This window comes from Prunus avium, chromosome 7 (assembly GCF_965620075.1).
Source record: "Prunus avium chromosome 7, drPruAviu1.hap1.1, whole genome shotgun sequence".
Taxonomy (NCBI): Eukaryota; Viridiplantae; Streptophyta; class Magnoliopsida; order Rosales; family Rosaceae; genus Prunus; species Prunus avium.
The window spans coordinates 36,983,298-37,001,322 of NC_142290.1; the positions used below are offsets into that span (position 1 = coordinate 36,983,298).

General features: G+C 37.1%; 3 protein-coding genes across 3 annotated transcripts; 1 reads left to right on the forward strand and 2 right to left on the reverse strand.

The window, feature by feature from the left end:
* Positions 1–1,498: 1,498 nt before the first annotated feature.
* On the forward strand, positions 1,499–4,204 carry YUC2 (Flavin-binding monooxygenase family protein). The gene is given in 5 exon segments (XM_021972017.2): positions 1,499–2,497; positions 3,261–3,509; positions 3,626–3,748; positions 3,853–4,024; positions 4,027–4,204. Coding segments are annotated over 5 exon segments (1,296 nt in total). The 5' UTR covers positions 1,499–1,804; the 3' UTR covers positions 4,086–4,204.
* A 7,484-nt stretch (positions 4,205–11,688) lies between these two features.
* On the reverse strand, positions 11,689–12,891 carry LOC110770937 (uncharacterized). The gene has a single exon (XM_021975171.2). It carries the CDS (start codon positions 12,539–12,541, stop codon positions 11,828–11,830), a length of 714 nt encoding a protein of 237 aa, XP_021830863.1. The 5' UTR covers positions 12,542–12,891; the 3' UTR covers positions 11,689–11,827.
* A 3,124-nt stretch (positions 12,892–16,015) lies between these two features.
* Positions 16,016–17,296, reverse strand: OFP8 (ovate family protein 8). Its single transcript, XM_021975168.2, has one exon. It carries the CDS (start codon positions 17,143–17,145, stop codon positions 16,228–16,230), a length of 918 nt encoding a protein of 305 aa, XP_021830860.1. The 5' UTR covers positions 17,146–17,296; the 3' UTR covers positions 16,016–16,227.
* Between the last annotated feature and the right edge of the window lie 729 nt (positions 17,297–18,025).

Genomic DNA, 18,025 nt, shown 5'->3' on the forward strand with positions numbered 1-18,025 from the left:
TATTTTACACGATGTAGTATGTACACATCATCTGCCACATCACGTGGTATAAAAATGTGGTAAGACTAGTATTATTCCTATAATTAATTTGGATCCACCTCTAGTTTCTCTAGTTGTAGGTCAAACAAGGAGTTTGTAGCTCAAGCGATTAAGAGCAGTTATTCTTAATACGAGGTTCTATGTTCTATTCCCCCTTCCCCCAATATCGCTTGTAAAAAAAAAAAAATTGGTCTAGAGTATTAGTGATGATTACAAGTAAAACAAAAAAACATGGATGTATAAGCAATACATGTTTATATATTCCTTGAAATCCAACATTATTTTTGTGATGATGATGTATTTGGCGGTAGATGTGGGGCTGGTTAATTTCTCAACTTTCTCGACCATTTTTCCGCAGTTATTTTTGTATTTTCCTCTGATTCTCTATCACCAGCCATCTTAATCTCTAAGCTCTCTTTGGTATATAAGATGGTCAAAAAGAGCATCGCGTTTCACGAATGGTTCCAAATTCCAATACCTAAGAAAGCGTTATGATCGGACGGTTAGGAACTATAGTCTCCATGGAAATATCAGTTGGGCCAATATTTGCTCAAAGAGAGATTCTTCATCCACCAAGTGTCTTGTGGGGCCCTTCAAACCTTGCAGCTCCTATAGTCGCAACCACTAAAAGAGTAAAATTTCACTTGCAACTTGCAATATTGTGATTTAGTTCATTACAATAGATGCAATTACAATTAAAAAAAAATAGAAAAAAAATACAGCAATTAATGCGTTATGTTCTTAAGAGCATCCACAATGGTTCTTTAATAGTTTAATGCAATAGAAAAAATATATTAATTCAATTACTTTTTTCAAATATATTCAAAATTGGTCTCTCTTTAAAGATCTCTTTGAGAATATTGTAGTGGTACAATTTTTAGTGTTATTAAATTTATCCCTTTTATTTTATTTGAGTATGTAAAACTGCAGCTATTGAACTGTACCATTACAAGTAAAACTGCAGTTCAATTCAATAGATGCCAAAAAATATCAATTTATTAAATTATTAAATTGAATTATTGAACAACCATTGTCGATGCTTAGCACCCCCAAAATATCAATTTCAAAATAAAAGTTACATGTATATATTGGTTGACCATGTGATGTTCATGTCATCAATCAGCACCGTCCACTATGTCCTTTGATTGAATCAGTAAGTACTGTGTCATCATATCAATAACATCCTAGCTAGCTAGAGTAGATACTTGTCCTTGTAACTAGAATGTTTGCTCTCTCTCTCTCTCTCTCTCTCTCTCTCTCTCTCTCTCTCTCTCTCTCTCTCTCTCTTTTTGTGATGAAGTGGGTGAAGAGGCTGAAGGTTGTTGTTGGTTAGTTATTACTAAATAGATATCATATGTCCCACTTGAATTACAAATTTACCACTGAGCCTACTATATGCCTACCATATATGTGTATATATATTGACTCCAATTCAATCCCATTGTGAATACCTCTTTCCCCTATTTGTCCTCCCACTCACTCTGCCCTTGTTTAGCAAAAGTGTTGTCTCTAACTTCTTAACTCTCCATCTCTTTGCCTCTCCCTCCTTTTGAACAAAAACAAAACCACCAAACCCTCATTGCACATATTGGACGAGACCCATCTCTTTGTACTTGCCAATATTCTCTTCAGCCTAATCTCATTGATCATTGGTCACCCAAATTAATCAGCTTTTTCTTCTTTAATTACTAGTACTATTACTTCAAGGTGTGAAGTACAATTAGTACTTTATCAACTTTTAAGCACTAAATATATTGCTGATTTTATGGACTATTTGAAAGAATTGGAAGGCAAAAGTCGTCATGATCATTTTGAAGCAAAGATCGCCGCTAAAACTACAACAAGGCGTATATTTGTTCCTGGGCCGGTCATAGTTGGAGCTGGCCCTTCTGGTTTAGCTGCTGCTGCTTGTCTCAAAGAAAAAGGTATTCCCAGCTTGATCCTTGAAAGGGCTAACTGCATAGCTTCGTTATGGCAGCTTAAGACCTACGACCGCCTCCGCCTTCATCTCCCCAAGCAGTTCTGTGAGCTCATACTCATGCCCTTCCCTTCAGATTTTCCCACTTACCCAACCAAACAGCAGTTTCTGGCTTACCTAAGTGCTTATGCTGAACACTTTGATTTGAAGCCTGTTTTCAATATGACAGTGGTGAGTGCAAGGTTTGATAGCAGACGTGGGCTTTGGTTGGTTAAGACTTTGGGGTTGAAAAATGAGGAGACTGAGTATGTTTGCCAATGGCTGATTGTTGCCACCGGTGAAAATGCTGAGGAGGTTGTGCCGGAATTTGAAGGGGTGGATGAGTTTGGGGGGCCTATTGTTCACACCAGCTCTTACAAGAGTGGTGAGTTGTTCAGGGGAAAGAAGGTTTTGGTGGTTGGATGTGGGAATTCAGGCATGGAGGTGTGTTTGGATCTCTGCAACTACAATGCAAGCCCTTCTCTCGTTGTAAAAGATTCGGTGAGCATACTCAACCTCTGCGTTGCCTCTCATTAACCCAATTTTACTTTTTTTCTTTCCCATCTCATATATATGTATAATCTCAATTCATTTCATTATTAATACGGCTGTGGGGGAATAAAGCTTCAGTGATAGAGCATTTACCTATTGATGACGAGACTTCAAATTCTCGTCCTCTCCCTTTATATAGTTTCAATCTCAGCACTTTTCTAGTCATTGTGAGTTAAGGTTCTGTATAATTTCTTTAAAAGGTATAATGTTTGATTCCAATTCAGAGTGCCTCTAGCCAAACCTAGTCTGACTACTTTTCAAATTTTGTTTTATAAAAAAAACCTAATTAATTTAAACTTGGTTTCATAAAAAAGTGATTAGTATACTTTAAAAGTTTCTACTTTTAACACACATGCATAATTAGTTTTGGATGATTAGTGGTAGATGTTGTTGACAAATTAAAATATGCTAACAAAAGAAGAAGTCATTCTTCTTTCTCACTTTCTTGGAATTCGTTTGCATGCGCAAATCAACATGGGTCAGAAGAACACAAAATCTTATGCCATATATATATATATATATATATATAATCTATGATGTGGTAGCTAGCTAGCTTTCCCACGTACAAAATGTTCTTTTGCAAAGAATTAGCAGCCAGTGGTGGTACTCTAGCTCATTACACACTCTATCATATTTTTATTTGTTTTGTTTTTTTCAATGCTTTTAGAAAATTCTTTCTGAATTTTGTTCGTAAAATATCAATTGTTTGTAGGTGCACATCTTGCCGCAAGAGATACTGGGAATATCAACTTTTGGATTGTCCATATGGTTGCTCAAGTGGTTCCCCATGCGCCTTGTTGATAACTTTTTGCTTCTTGTCTCACGCCTCATGTTTGGTGACACTGCCCAGTTTGGCATCAACCGCCCACAGCGTGGCCCTCTTGAGCTCAAGAGCATGACTGGCAAGACACCTGTTTTGGACATTGGCACACTTGCTAAGATCAAAACTGGCCACATCAAGGTACTTATATTTATTATAATTGTGTGCTTAATAAGTTTAATTAGTCCCGTGTGGCGTGACATTATGGAAAGATTAATCATAATCAAGCATGGCTAATCAGACTCATGCCCATGTAGGTTTGTAAGGCAATAAAGCAACTAAAACATCAAGCTGTGGAGTTTATAGATGGGAAAGTAGAGAATTTCGATGCTGTCATTTTCGCTACCGGGTACAAAAGTAATGTAACATCTTGGTTGAAGGTACGAACTAATGACAACTTTGTTTGATTAACTACTAATCTTCTTGAAGTTAACTTGGGTTAAGACTTAGGAAACTTTCTTTTTGTTATTTTTATTTTTCTCAGGAAACAAGCATGTTTTCAGAAAAAAATGGATTGCCTCGGAAGCCCTTCCCAAACGGATGGAAGGGGGAATGTGGATTGTACGCAGTGGGGTTTACACAACGTGGCCTGCTGGGCGCTTCTCTTGATGCAAGAAGGATTGCAGAGGACATTGAGCATAGCTGGAAAGCTGAGGCCTTCACAGCTTAGGGTTCACAGCTTGTGCGCTGCCACCAACACCACCACCACAGCCTTGATTATATTAAGCAAAAACAACCTGCATATTATATACCGGCGGTGAATATCGAAGATAATTTATAAAAACAAAAAAACGAAATTATTGTTCACTTTATATATATGCAGCTGCCTTTGACAAGACCGAGGAATTTGGTTCCTTTGCTAGCGACCCCAGTAGAGCGAAGGAAGATAAGAAAAGAAAAGAAAAGAAAGCAAAGAAAAAGAGAGGGGAAAAAAGGTTGTGGGGGTTGAAATTGGAAATTGGGTTCCAATTCCAATCATTCAATTATAATAGTATGCCTCGGGGGATGTTGGGTGCAACAAAAAGTTTAATGCTTCTTTTGGGCTGTGGGGATTGGTGGTTCTTCTCATCATCAATGCGTACGTATATCTTGTAAATTACCACTTTTACTTTAGCTTACTAGCTAGGATATATTAGGGTACTGTTCAGTTAATTAAGTGAGAGACTCTGGGTTTCTCAGATTTGGTTAATCAGGTTTATTATTTTAATGTCTGATTTTAAGATGATCGATGGTGGTGTGATCGAATATGTGAAGTATAAGGTACAAATTGAATTTTCATGTCATTTGGGATTGGTGTATATACAAAATATGATATTTCATCAATATGATCACTTGTACCGTATAAATGTTGGTTTCACCTACGATGTATTTAAATGTTAAACTCCAAATGCCAACGAGGTCTAACTCAATAGAAAACGCCTTTGATTTGCAGACCAGAGGTCTCAGGTTCGAACCCTCATGGCATCTTAGTTGTGTGCATGTGTGTGAGAAATCCATATTTGATTTATTCCCCTTTGCAATTAAGTTCAAATTCTCATTCTCGTATATTTAGCCTATCGTTTTTATATACATAAAATAACTTCATATTTGATTGAATAAAACTAGGCTATTACTAAAGATCTTCTGAAAGAATTATTGTGTATACATATATCCATATTTACATACATGTTTGTTAATCTGTAGTCGGGTGAGGATGAATTTAATTGAGGAGGAGTTGGAATGAGGAGAGTTAGAATCCGGATTCCCATTGAAGTTATTTACTAAACCATATGGAATCGAGGTAGGAGTGTTGTTGATTCCTGATAAGTTGTTTACTAAATTCCCATGAATCGGAATTGAAACTAGTTTGATTACTAAAATGGTATTGTTGTTGGGTCAAATTTGAAATTTAAAAAAATAAGTGAGGATAGAATGAGTAGAAAAGATGGATTTTTAATGGGTTAGTTCTCCGAGAATTAGAATATCACATCCACCCAAGAGTGAGTTGAGTTACTGATATTGTGTGGGCTCCACTTGCATTTTCATTCCTCCATGTGAAGTAAACACAAGAATAATCAGTAATTGGAATGCAACTCTTTATTTTGATTCCGATTACAAATTAACTTTGACCTAGGGACCATATATCATCACGTATATCCGAATTGGGGCCGGGAAATGAGAAAGTAAAAAGTGATTGGAAAAGAGAAGAAAAGAGAAATCATGTTGGCCAAATAAAAAGGTCCCCATGGCCGTGGCCATCATGATCAGGTTCTTATATCATATCTGTATATCTTGCACTGCATATGATGATTATGATATATTTTCAAAATATTTGGTGATCAAATTGCATTAATTATTATCCTTATTGCCCGAGCTATAACTGGGCCTTTATATCCTCATCAATTACTCGGACCACCATGACCTTCTTGAGCATTCGCAGAATATCCACCACAACTTGACCTTGGCATCAACACTTATGGGTATAACATTTATGACCATTATTCTATCAATATATATATAATTAAAGTCATTTTCATGTCTGATTGTTGAAAATTATTTGTGAATCAACAACAAGGGTCGGTGCATCAGTTTCAATTCTAAGTGATCACGACTAACTTCTGAATTATTTTTGTGTGTGTGTGTGTATTGACAAAGCCAATATAAAAATGTGTGAAGCTGTGCATGAATGACACGGATAGTGAGACAAGTACATTGGTAGAATATAGAGGGTGTTAGTTAGGGTTTAATGATTTGTTGGTGGCGGGTTTTATTCCGACCGACTGGAATTTATGAAGCATGCATACATATACAAATCGAATATTGAGCTTCTGCATATGAAGACAAACTAGCTAGTTGTATATAAGCACACAGAGAGAGAGAGAGAGAGAGAGAGAGAGAGAGAGAGAGAGAGAGAGAGAGAGAGAGAGAGAGAGAGAGAGAGAGAGAGAGAGAGAGTATCAACATCTTGATTGAAGGTTTTCTCTACTTGCAAAATCCCAATCAGGACCAGCAAGTGTGGCCTACTAATAATTGCCGCGCAGCCATGGCCCATGAGATCCCATAATGCCATATTTAATCAAACTGCCCATAATTTGCTACTCCTCCTTTTGCTGCCGACTATTTTTTCTAATCATGTTTCATATCCTTATAATATATATATATGTACCATGAATGAATGCATCCCAATTGATCGGAAATTCGAAGCTTACTAAAAGAAGGGAAAAAAAATCCCAATGTCATTTTTAAAGAAAAAGATGTAATAATGAGATAATGTGAGAATTTGCTCTCTTCTGGGTTAGAGCATCCAATCGTGCATGCTTCATGCATCTTATCCCAAAATCAAAATCAATTCACAATGAAAAAGTAATTAAACTCCTTATACGCACATGCAAAATTTCTTAACTTTTCAGTGTACGTAGTACAATTCTTCATATCCACACATATGACCAACTCTCACACTTATGACCGACTCTCGTTAAGTCTCTCAACCACCTTGAGTTTGAGTTGGGTTGAAAATTAGGACGTAAATGGTCCATAACACACGTGATAGCCAGGCGTATGGTATGAGCGGCAGCTCCGGCACTGCTTTCCCCAGTGTACGTATACACATGGAGCACATGCTCATCGATTTAGAGTGCCAATATTTTCATAGATTTACAGCCTTTATTATCCGTGGTCCAATAATATTCATTACCCTAACTGTCTGATTGAGTGCCCTAAAATTTCCGCAGGACCATTAATTTCCCATCACTTAAACATCATCAAATGCATAAAGTAAAACTAATTAATAATACATATATATATTTAAAAAAAAAAGGAACGATCCTAGTCTTGTAATTAAATTACTAAGTTTAGAAAACCCATAGAGAGGAGCAGTGGCGGATCCAGGATTCAAAAGCCAAGTAGGCGAAACTTAACTTAAAAACTCAACGGTACGAGTAAATTTTATTCATAAAATTGAAATCAATAGGGGACCGTCAATTGAAATCAATAGGGTTTGCTTTTCTATTTTTGTTTTTTTGAAGTACAATATAAGTGGGCATGGCCCATGGGGTTGGAGTGGAGACAGGGGCGGCACTGGGGTGGCGCAAGTGGTGCCACCGCACAGGGCCCTCGATTCTTAAGGGGCTCGAAAAAAAATTTCTTTATATATTATATATATATATATTAATTTTATAAGAATTGTATATATACTATAGCATGCTAAATGTTTGCACAAAAGCATATGCGGTCGAGTTTGCTTTCTAGCGCGCCTCTACTTAACAGAGGTGCCAGAGTTCGATTCTTATTGAAGTCAATCAATTGCCTTTTTATATTTTTTTTGGCATTATAACAAGCTTTACATAATTATAAAATAAATAAAGAATAGAAACACCTTTAAAAAAAGGAAACATCGAAGGTAACCACCAGAAGGAGTATATATATATATATCCCCCAAAGACTTTCTACTCCTCCCCTATCGTTCTTAGAAAAAAAAAAAAAAAAGTTTTCTCCTCTAAGAAAAGTACTTTCTTCATTCAAAACAAAACAAAAAAAGCTTCACTTCTTCTTTCTCTTAAACTATGATTTTCTATTAAGTAATCATCATCATTCATCAATCTCTTTTGGTTCTTTTTTCAATCCTTTGAAATTTTTTGTTATTATTTCAATTTCAGGAATTTCAACACCAAAAAGAGAAAACCCTAATTCCTAAATTCATAAAGACCACTCAAAATCAAATAGTCATATTCAAATCTCAATTCAAATTTAGGTATGTATCTAAATTTCAATCTGTATATTACATGACTTATTTTATTAAATTATTATCATGTTGATGATTGGTTATATGAGAATATAGTTTTTGGAAATATTTATCTATTTCTTGTTGGGGTTTTCTTCCAGGTTATAGGGTTTTGGAATTTTTCTTTGTAATCTAAACATGCCACCCACTAGAAAATACGTTTCTGGATATACAAAACGACTTAGTTAGTCATTACATGTTTATTGATGGTGACTTTTAGGTATAAAAAAAAAAAAAAATTGTTTAAGACATTAAGTTATGACAAATTTTTATTTATAGTATTTTTCGTATTAGATTATATGAGGCCCCAATTTAAGTTTCGCACAGGGCCCTCAAAATCTCAGGGACGGCCCTGAGTGGAGAATGTCGGTTGGGCTGGAGCATTTGAGTTGATATTGCTTTCATTGTTTTTGTTAAATGAGAAAGTTTGAGTTGGTTGGGCTATTGTTTTTGTTAAGGAGGGGAAATATTTGAGTGGGTTGAGATTGAGTAGGCAGAAGAGATATAATTGAGTAGGCAGAAGAGATATAATTGTATTAAGTATTGGGTAATATTTGGTTTGGCAAAAAATAGAGTAGGCAGCTGCCTACCCTGCCCTTAGGGTAGGACCGCCCCTGGAGAGGAGATGGAAAGAGGAAATTGGGTAAGGCCGCTAGGCACCAGAGGTCGGCATGAAAATGGATCTGAATTTTATGTGACTTTATTACGTATGCATGAAAAGGGCAAGACATGCAGGCGCGAGGGCGTGTGAGTAAGAACAGAGACGATTCGTCAGAGGCATTAGGGAATTTCGAGATGGACATGACACCTTTATATTCCATTCCATCTCTCTAGTCTCGTCTCTACCCTATACCTTTGCTACCTAGCTAACATTTCAATACTATTCTTCTTCTACTTCTTCTTCAACTATCTACCTGGCTAGCTACACATCGATTATGGACCACCACTTGCAACTTGTATTCTTCAATCATCCATCCTTCCACGTGTTATGGGATTCCAAAGTTGAAGATTGCACTCAACCCTCCACTTTCCTATTTCATGAAATCTCTATTTCCAATTCTTTCAAAATATCTGAGAAAATCTTACATATCTATATCTTTCAGGTTAGAATACTACTGTTTATAAATGATCATAACAATTATTATTAAGGACCAACTAATCACGTGATCTCAATGTGACGAGGAGTTGGCGATACGAGCAAGGCGAGGTGTGCACCTGTCACTATTATTTTTTATAACATCAAACACATGGCATGATATATATGATGTGAAACATGACTAGAAGATCATTCCCCAATCAAAGTAGCCCAAAAATTGTTCTCAGCTAGCTAGACGTTTTTCCAACGTCGATCGTATACCATTTAATTTCATAGCCGCCGGCCTCGAGTAAAACCAAACCTTGTCATCATCAATCCATCTTAAAATTTGTCGTTATATGTACATGCGCGCAAGAAGCTAGCCAGGTTAGAAGAATCTGTGCGTGAATTTGCGTCTGTCAACTCACGAAATATGTTAATCTTGTCATCAATTTGTCAATTTAGAGCTGATTTATATGATCACGTAATCGGACACTCACTACAGGCCTGCATATACATATCAATTCTAAAGACCATAGACTCGAAACCCCTCTTCCCCCATGTGACCCTAGCTCATGTCACCCAGCAGGGCTTTGAGAAAGACAGCAGTCAAAAAGACGATGGTTCTTTTTCTTTTTCTTTTTCTTTGTCACTGAGCAAGTTTTGTTTGAAGGAGAGAAAGCGTGCATATTTCTAAAGAGAGCTGCAGACTTGCTTAAAGGGGAAAGAGAGAGAGCCAACTTACTTAACCCACTTGCTCACTTTTCTAGTGGCACATCTAATTCGCCCCCATATTCTTGGAATCTAAGTGGATCCTTGCGAATCTTCCCTGGGTTTCAAACCAGGAAAAGAACAAAATTCTCATGCGTTTTGAGTTCCATGTTTGCTAGGGTTCCATCTTGGTAATTCATGACTCATGAGATAGTTTGCAAGATGTGATGTATTGTTGTTGGGTTCCACCAAAAGTCTAAGTGGAGAGATAATCCAAAGATTCTCTCATCGGTGCGCACCATTTTTCTTCATTAGACACAAAGCTCAACCCTAGACATCAAAATCACTTGTTACAAGTCACGGACACATGTTTGCATGCTTCTGGATTCATCTTCTTTTGCTACAACATTTGTCTAGTTATAAAGGTTACCTTCAAAAAAGAAAACACTAACAAATGTGGAAATCATAAAGCTCAACGCTATACAGATATATTGAGACCTAGAGGAAAATCATAAAGGAAGTTATTTATATATTTACCACAAATATTTTTTGTTAAATCTCTATTTTACTTAACTTTCATATAGAAATCATTTTTCACACTTCATTGATAACTTTTTCTTATATACTATGATCGATGATCATAGAAATTCATAGAAAAATGAATAACCAGTCAGTTAACATAATCATGAGTTGTGGTTAGGGGTGAAATGGTCCATGAATCTAAAAAATAGTGAGAATTCCCCCCTTTCTCCTCGGTCCTATTTCTTAACAGTATGATCAAACTAATCAATTTGATCCAATGATTATGATCAAACTAATCAATTTAATCCAATAATTAAGAAAAGAGATAGGATCTCATCTAAGACCTTTAGATGAGGCCCTCACTACAGAATTCTTGCAGCGTGGGTTGAAGCTATTTGGGCTAGACCGAAGACGAAAATAACAATATATATATTTGGGCTAGTCTCTATATGAGCCGTGTGGAAGTAAATTTAATGAGTTCAAATGGATCAAAAAGTTGTTTTGCCCGATAATGAGATTCGGCTTATATGTGAGCCCAGAAATATCAATTGAAAGTTAAGCCCATTAATCTTTTTACTGTCCGGGTCATGTAGCCCATATTCAGCCCGCATCCCCAAGCAATATGTGCAGCAACCTCTGTAATGTAAACTCTGCGAAAAAACCATACGGATTTTCAAGAAGAGAAAAAAAAAAGGCAATAAGGATTATAGAAGTTGCCAATATAATTGGTTCGATTCAATTGAATATAAATTGTTGCAACCGGATTGATATAGGGTTCATCAGGTTTGAAGGGTAAAATTTGTGTGTTCTCCAGTGTATTTTAGAAAAACTAAAATAAAAATGAACAAACATACAAATCTCCCCAGACAAACATCTAGGTTAGGAAGGAAACAACAAGAAGCATCCATTTAAGCTGCTAATGTCACCCAATTAGTATCCTCATTAGCCATTAGCATGCAACCGTTATTCAAGTAAAGAATTTGCACCACATTTGTTATATTTCTCACTTAGACCGTATGTTAGGTCCGAACATTCGGAAGGGGAAGAAAATTACCATTAGACTAAGTGTTAGTTGGTATAATGTATATACAAAACATTGTTATGCGAAATTAAAGTTAGTTGCGGTCTGTAAAAGCATTAGTGAAAACACTTGGTCATAAAAATGAGATGAGGTGATCACAATTCCAAGTTAAATTCTTTAATGAATAATAAAAAAATCAAATTATTTAGATAGAGGTTGTCACACACACAGAAACAAAAATGTCAACCGACCACAGATAGAAATCTATGAAGAACAAGAATACACAACTGACTTGAGAACAAATGGAATGTAAAATACAAGAACTGAGAGGTTCAGAATTTAATTACTGCTAAAAATTTCGGTTCCTTTAATTAGGACATGATCAGAGACCTTGGCCTCAGCCTTGAATTGATGCTGCGTGCTGGTGTGGCTGCTGCTGGCCCAAAAAACTCTGCATACACGTCCATGAAAAACTTGTCCACAATTTCTAAATAGGCAGGGCAAGTGAGCCTAGAATAATAATGAAGAACCTCTTCGATGTCCAAAACATGATCCACATTGCTCATGTCAAGCATCTCCATCTCCTTTATCTTCTGTGCCACCAAGCAACCCTCTCGAAGCTCCCTCGATTCCTTCGGAACAGTTTTCGTCTTTTCGTCTCTGTTCTTGATCACCATCCTATTTTTAAGATCATATTTCTCATAATTTTTATTGATCTTTGCAGGAGGAGGACTTGCATGATATGCATTGAGCTTGGTGAAGCTTGTTGGGCTCTGAACTTCTTGATGGCGGTCTTGTAATTTGGTGGGTGTGGAGATAACTTTCTTCTTGTTTGATCTCCTCATCTTTTCAATTTCGGAATCCCATTGGTCTGTGAAGTCAGTGTACAGCTTGTCCAAGTCTTTGTAACTTGTGGTGTGGAGATTGTTGAGGTCAACAGCAGTAGCATATTGAAAGGGGTTGTTGTAGACAGGAGGAGATTTTGGGAGCTTTTGGTAGCTTCCTGCAGAGAAGAAATTCTTCAAGTTCCCAAGGGTTTTCTGGAAGAACCTCTTGGTGTTGGAAATGGGATTTCTAAGCAGCATTGGTGGCACTTTTGGTGGGTGTGCTGATTAATTAAGTGGGAGTTGTTGGGTTTTTTTATTTTTTCTCAGTGAAAAAATTGAGGAGAAAGACTGAGAGAATAGTTTGAAATTCTTCTGTCAGTGGTTTTGGGTGATGATCTGAGTGCAGAAGGAAGGTTTCTTTATACAGATAGCAGAAGCGGAGGAGCCATGGAAGGTTGTTTAACGTTGGATGGAGAAAAGGGAATAAGTGCTCTTCCTCTCTTTGGCTTTTTTCCCTTTATGTTTCTTTGTCTCCACACGCTCCCTTGCTTCCTTGTTCTTTTTGGAAAATATGTTTCTTTCTTCGTTTTGGGATCATGATGACGAAATGAAAGATATATTGAAGCTAAAGGTGGTGACTTGCTTCTTTACATATATATAATAATAACAACGTTTCGTTACTTTTACTTTTGAAGGTGGAGTTGGTGTGTAGGCTCTTCAGGAAAATGAAAGGAGCGGGTGGTTGTTAGATTGAGTCTCTCCTCACGTAGAGGGATTGAGCACAGAACACTGTTATAGCCAACTGACCTGATTCACATTTCCGTATTAGCTAATCTTATTAATCACACTGTTATAGCCAACTAACTTGACTTGATTCACATTTCCGCATTAGCTAATCTCACTAATTCCTTTCCTTTTCCTACTCCCATATACACTACTGTATGCATATATGGTATAAAAAAAACTATTATGATATTTAAAAAGTGTTGAGAATGAAATCAATCCCATCTAGATAATGACATTTTAGCTTATTTAATCTCCTATTTTGGTTCTTTAATTGGTTCTTGCAAATGTAAGAGAAAGACCAATGATTCGGCTTCCACTCACTTTGAAAAGTGCCCGTCTCTACCATCCATCCCAAAGTCTCCAAAAGCTGAAATAATACATGGGATGCTTTTGGTTTGTGGTTCTCCTCCAATGTTAAAATGGTTGTCTTAGATTTGTTAATTGAAATGAGACCTGAGCAAAAGAGAAGGGAAAATTTAAAACAAACCAGCAAATTACAAGGCCAATGTAGATGACCTTACGGTTGTTGGATTGGCCAAATTGAGAGAGTGAGTGAGAAGAAAGTGATGCAGCAGCAGCTGATGAGTGAAAATGACAGAAGAACAGCTCATAGGTCTAGCAGATGGTTTGGCCATTCACAGCATGCCACGAGTCGTCCTAGAGTTGGAACCAGTCTCTTTCATCTCATCAGTGACTGAGTCCTCTTAGCTTACCCTGGGCTCAAGATCACCGCTGCTGCTTAAGGCTAACCTAATCACATGTGACATGCCTATGCCTAACACTTGTTCCACTTAAACCATCCCCCAACATTCTCTACCCCAAACCATAAATCCTAACATAACCCTAAATTTTAATACCATAAATCTGGTATTAAATTAGATTTTGATCATTTGTCCTAGTAACATATTACTGTTATTTATTTGTGAAACTTTTTTATTTTTTATTTTTTATACAAGCGATAGTCTAAGCTAATTCAAATTAACCTAACTTATGGAAGACATTCGAACTTGAGTGCAATGGGGCGAGCTCATTATCATGAAACCATCTTATTCAAAAATGAAATGCTTAAAAGCGCTTATATTTTTCTAACCCCGGGCTAGCCCATGTCCCCAAACTCATGTGGGCTTTTGCAGGGTTTAATTGTGTGGTTTAATCTCCTCCCAGTTAATCTCTCTTCCCCGAGCCGGGCTATAACAAGAAAAACCCTATTCACCCGGGAATACGTGAGTAAGAGAGAGAGAGGGCACAAGAACCCAAAATATGCTAGAATTAATGAAAAATCGTTAGCCCAATGGAGATGCAGAGGTATGAGCATGAAGAGGCTCAGTAACCCAAAAAATGCGACCATTAATGCAAATATAGGCCTATGCACGCAACCCTCAAATGTAACATCAGTGGCACAGTAAGACATTCTTACACTGTACCTCCAATTTTATTGGCCCATCATAAAAAAATCCAATTCCTCTCTGGTTCAATTTCATAGAAGCAAGAGAAGCCAAATCTCTCACGGCGTGTAACATAGCTATCAAAGTATCAGACATGGAAATAAAAGCCATATAAATACATTCTACCCAACGGTCCCCCACTCCATCCTCAAAAATGTCTGATCCACTGTTTTCTCATTCCATTGTGTCATCTCTTTCATTTCAATTTTAGTTTGAAGCAAAACCCATTTGCCCCATTTCCCTTCCCTTGAAACAGACGTATCAGTTTTCATGGAAAAGCCACCACTGCTGCTGCTACCATTGACATCTCAGTTTCAAGGGCCTTTTCGAATGGAAAGTGTCCTCATCTGCATAACAAAACAAACCAACCCTTCTTTTCCCTTTCCCTTTTCTGTATACACAAAATTGCCAAATTGGGTAACATTTTTTCTGTAAAGTTTGGTTTTCATTTTTGGTCAGATCATGAGGCTATGAATGCCTGTTGGTTTTCAATCTGAATTTGAATGCCGAAAGATGTTGGAAGGAGGCTATGCTGCAGACCCTACTACAGCTAGCTATATTTGATGTTAGGGTGGTTGGGTGTGCTTGGTTGGTCTTGGTTCTGTCTTGCCTCTGTTTTCGAGAATCAAATTTTGATTCCATTAACTAAGCAGTAAACAGTTGTGGTTGACAACACAACAAAAATCAATGGCCCAATGATATATCTTTGTCTGGCTTGCATAACAACAATTTTCAAATATTAACAATATGGTTTTCTTGTCCACCGCCAGTGTGCCAATAATCCTAGTCAATTGTATGGATATGAAGCTCACAGTAAGAGGATATTTATTTATACTATTCCTTAAAAGGGGAAAAATAAACGATGATGTTCATTTATATTATAACTAAACGATGATGTTCATTTATATTATAACTCGTGTACAAGATGTATTACGTGACCATGTTACTGTAGTATTCTATAATCTCTCCCAAAGATGAAGACTAAATGAGAAAACCCCCAAAAATGTTCAAATTAACTATAGTCTTTTTAGGTAGGGAGAAGGTAGGCTGCATGTGGTACAACAATAATGTTCAATCACAAGAACTTACCTTTAGGGAATTTTGAAAATTAGATTTACCTTTTTGTCTTCTTTTGGTGCAATCTTGGAATGAAAATTCAAAAAGTCCAACCACACAGAAAAATTAGAGCAACTTTATGTGATCTAACACTTGCTTTCCCCATCTTTCAAGTGTCCAAGTTGAAAAAGTTTCATCCCACACTCAGAAAGTAATGGAAACATCCATAGACTTTTTTTTTACTCCTGATATACTTCCCTGAAACAATCTTTTTAAAAAGCATCATGGAAACTGCCACACCATGTTCATTTCAAAAGCAATTGAAATGCTGCCTCTTCTTTTCTTATCTTCTTCTTTCTTTCTGCTTCATATTTTCAAACAGCAATGTCTTTTCTGTCAAATCATAAAAGAAAACAAGAAAATAAACAAGTACTAACCCAGAAAGGCAGTAGAAACAAACAGGAATCTAAAGGCCACTTTTAGTCCATTCAACTCTAAAACAAACAGATTCACAGTTTCTAAGAATGAAAAACAAAAACAAAAAAAATCAAATACAGAGAAAGGTAACTAGAAGTTAGAATTCTAACTATTTCTTCCTTAGAAAAACACAGATTACAGAGGAAACAGAGAGAACAGAGAAAACAGAGAGGGTTTTCTTCAAGATCCCCAGTTAGAGAACAGAGCTTCCCAAATCTCAGTGAAAACCTCAAGAATAACTCTATGATGAAGAGGCGAATTCAGTGACAGAAAACACTGCAAAAGCTGCTCGAGATCCTTGGCTGAAAATATCTGCTTCTCAACGATCATTTCTACCATTGATGTCCTGAAGTCATTGTACGGATCGCTCGACTTCTTCACCACTGCAAAGCTATCCTTCACTTTTCCTTGCATTGGAAGCAGACCCACTTCAGAGCTCGCTCTTCTCCGGCTAGTACTGTGTCCGTTTCGTGGAGGACGACGTCGTAATCGAGACCCAGATGAATCAGAAGAGTGGCTCTTTGAAGAAAACAGAGTATCTGTCTCGTCCTCTCTCTCATCGTCCTCGCTGCTCGACCACCACCCTTTGTAGTTATTACTATCAAAAGAAGAAGAGCTAAATGGGAAAAACTCGCTGCTCGGCTTGTTCTTCTTAGCATTGCTCGTCTTCTTCTTCTTGTTCCTCTTCTTTATCTTATCTCTGTTTTTTCTCTGTCTGAAGCTCTTATCATGGAGGTCGTAGAAAGGGTTTAAAGCTGCGAAAGGTGAGGCTGGAGGGCATGTTAGGCCATCAGGGTTAAAGGGCTTAACAAAAGGGGAACAACGTTCAAAAATTTTGCGTCTTGGAAGCATGACATCTTTGGTAGAGATGACACAGTGATTGTTGATGATGGGTTGGTTGGGGTCTGAGCATTTGGGTCTGCAAATGGTGGGGAAAGGTCGGGCCACCTGCTTAGGAGGCTCAATGGTGGGCAAGTCTTGCTGGTTTTCGGGCAAGAACACTGCTTTTTCGATCACATCCGATAAGTTTCGGGATCGGCAGGAGCCAAATGAGGAGCGGAACATGTTAGAAAGCTTGAGCTTGAATCGGTTTTCCATTGGAGAGAGCTATGGAGAACAGAGTTTGAGAGAGAGAGAGAGAGAGATGGATGTGTGTGGATGAAAGGGGTATAAATGCATGAGAAACCTAAAGTGGGAGTGTTTTGAATGGTATTTTAAATGCAATCTGAGGAAACTTTTTGCTGTTTTTGTCTTCTTCTTTGTCCTGAACGAGAAAATATTGGATTGATTATGCACTGTTTGTTGTTGACCTTGTAGCTACATTCCTTTTTCTTAATTTTGTTTTTGGGGGTTTCCCTAGGTTGTGACATAATGAACCAACTTTAGCCCCCAACTAATCTTTTGTTTTTCTTTCTGTTTTTGGTGGTTTCCACCAATTAATTTGAATCTTGCCTTGAGAATGAATGGGAAATTATTACTTAGATGTAACTTACTATAGGTCTGAAATTGAATCCTCTGTTTAACGTTGTACTTGTGTGAAGCTGCAATAATATTATTTTGCTATCTCTGGCCAATCATGACATGTCACGTTTGATGACTTTTCCATGTGTAAGTCTGTGATTGGATGGCTGGGGATAGTAAAATAGTGCTATCCCCAATTCACACAAGTTTTTCTGCAAAATGAGGGGTGTTTTAATTCAATGTTAGTTTTAGTATTTAATTAGAAACTCGATGAATGAAACCATGTAATATAAGATTGAGCATAATATCAGAACATACAACCTAAACAGAGGGTCCTAAATGTACATTTGCCTGCATTATTAGAGAGATATGTAGTAATATTCTTATGATAAACTTAAGATGGCCTAGTAAAGGTGTTTGAAGTTAATTTTATCAAGTAGTTGTGATTCTGATCTTATTCTTTCTCATTAGACATGGGCTCTGCCGTTTGGAACTTTGAACGTTTCAGTGTGTAGCC

Excerpts from the sequence above, each read along its gene's own strand:
- LOC110770937 (XM_021975171.2), bottom strand. The coding sequence starts at position 12,541 with ATGCTGCTTAGAAATCCCATTTCCAACACCAAGAGGTTCTTCCAGAAA.
- OFP8 (XM_021975168.2), bottom strand. The coding sequence starts at position 17,145 with ATGGAAAACCGATTCAAGCTCAAGCTTTCTAACATGTTCCGCTCCTCA.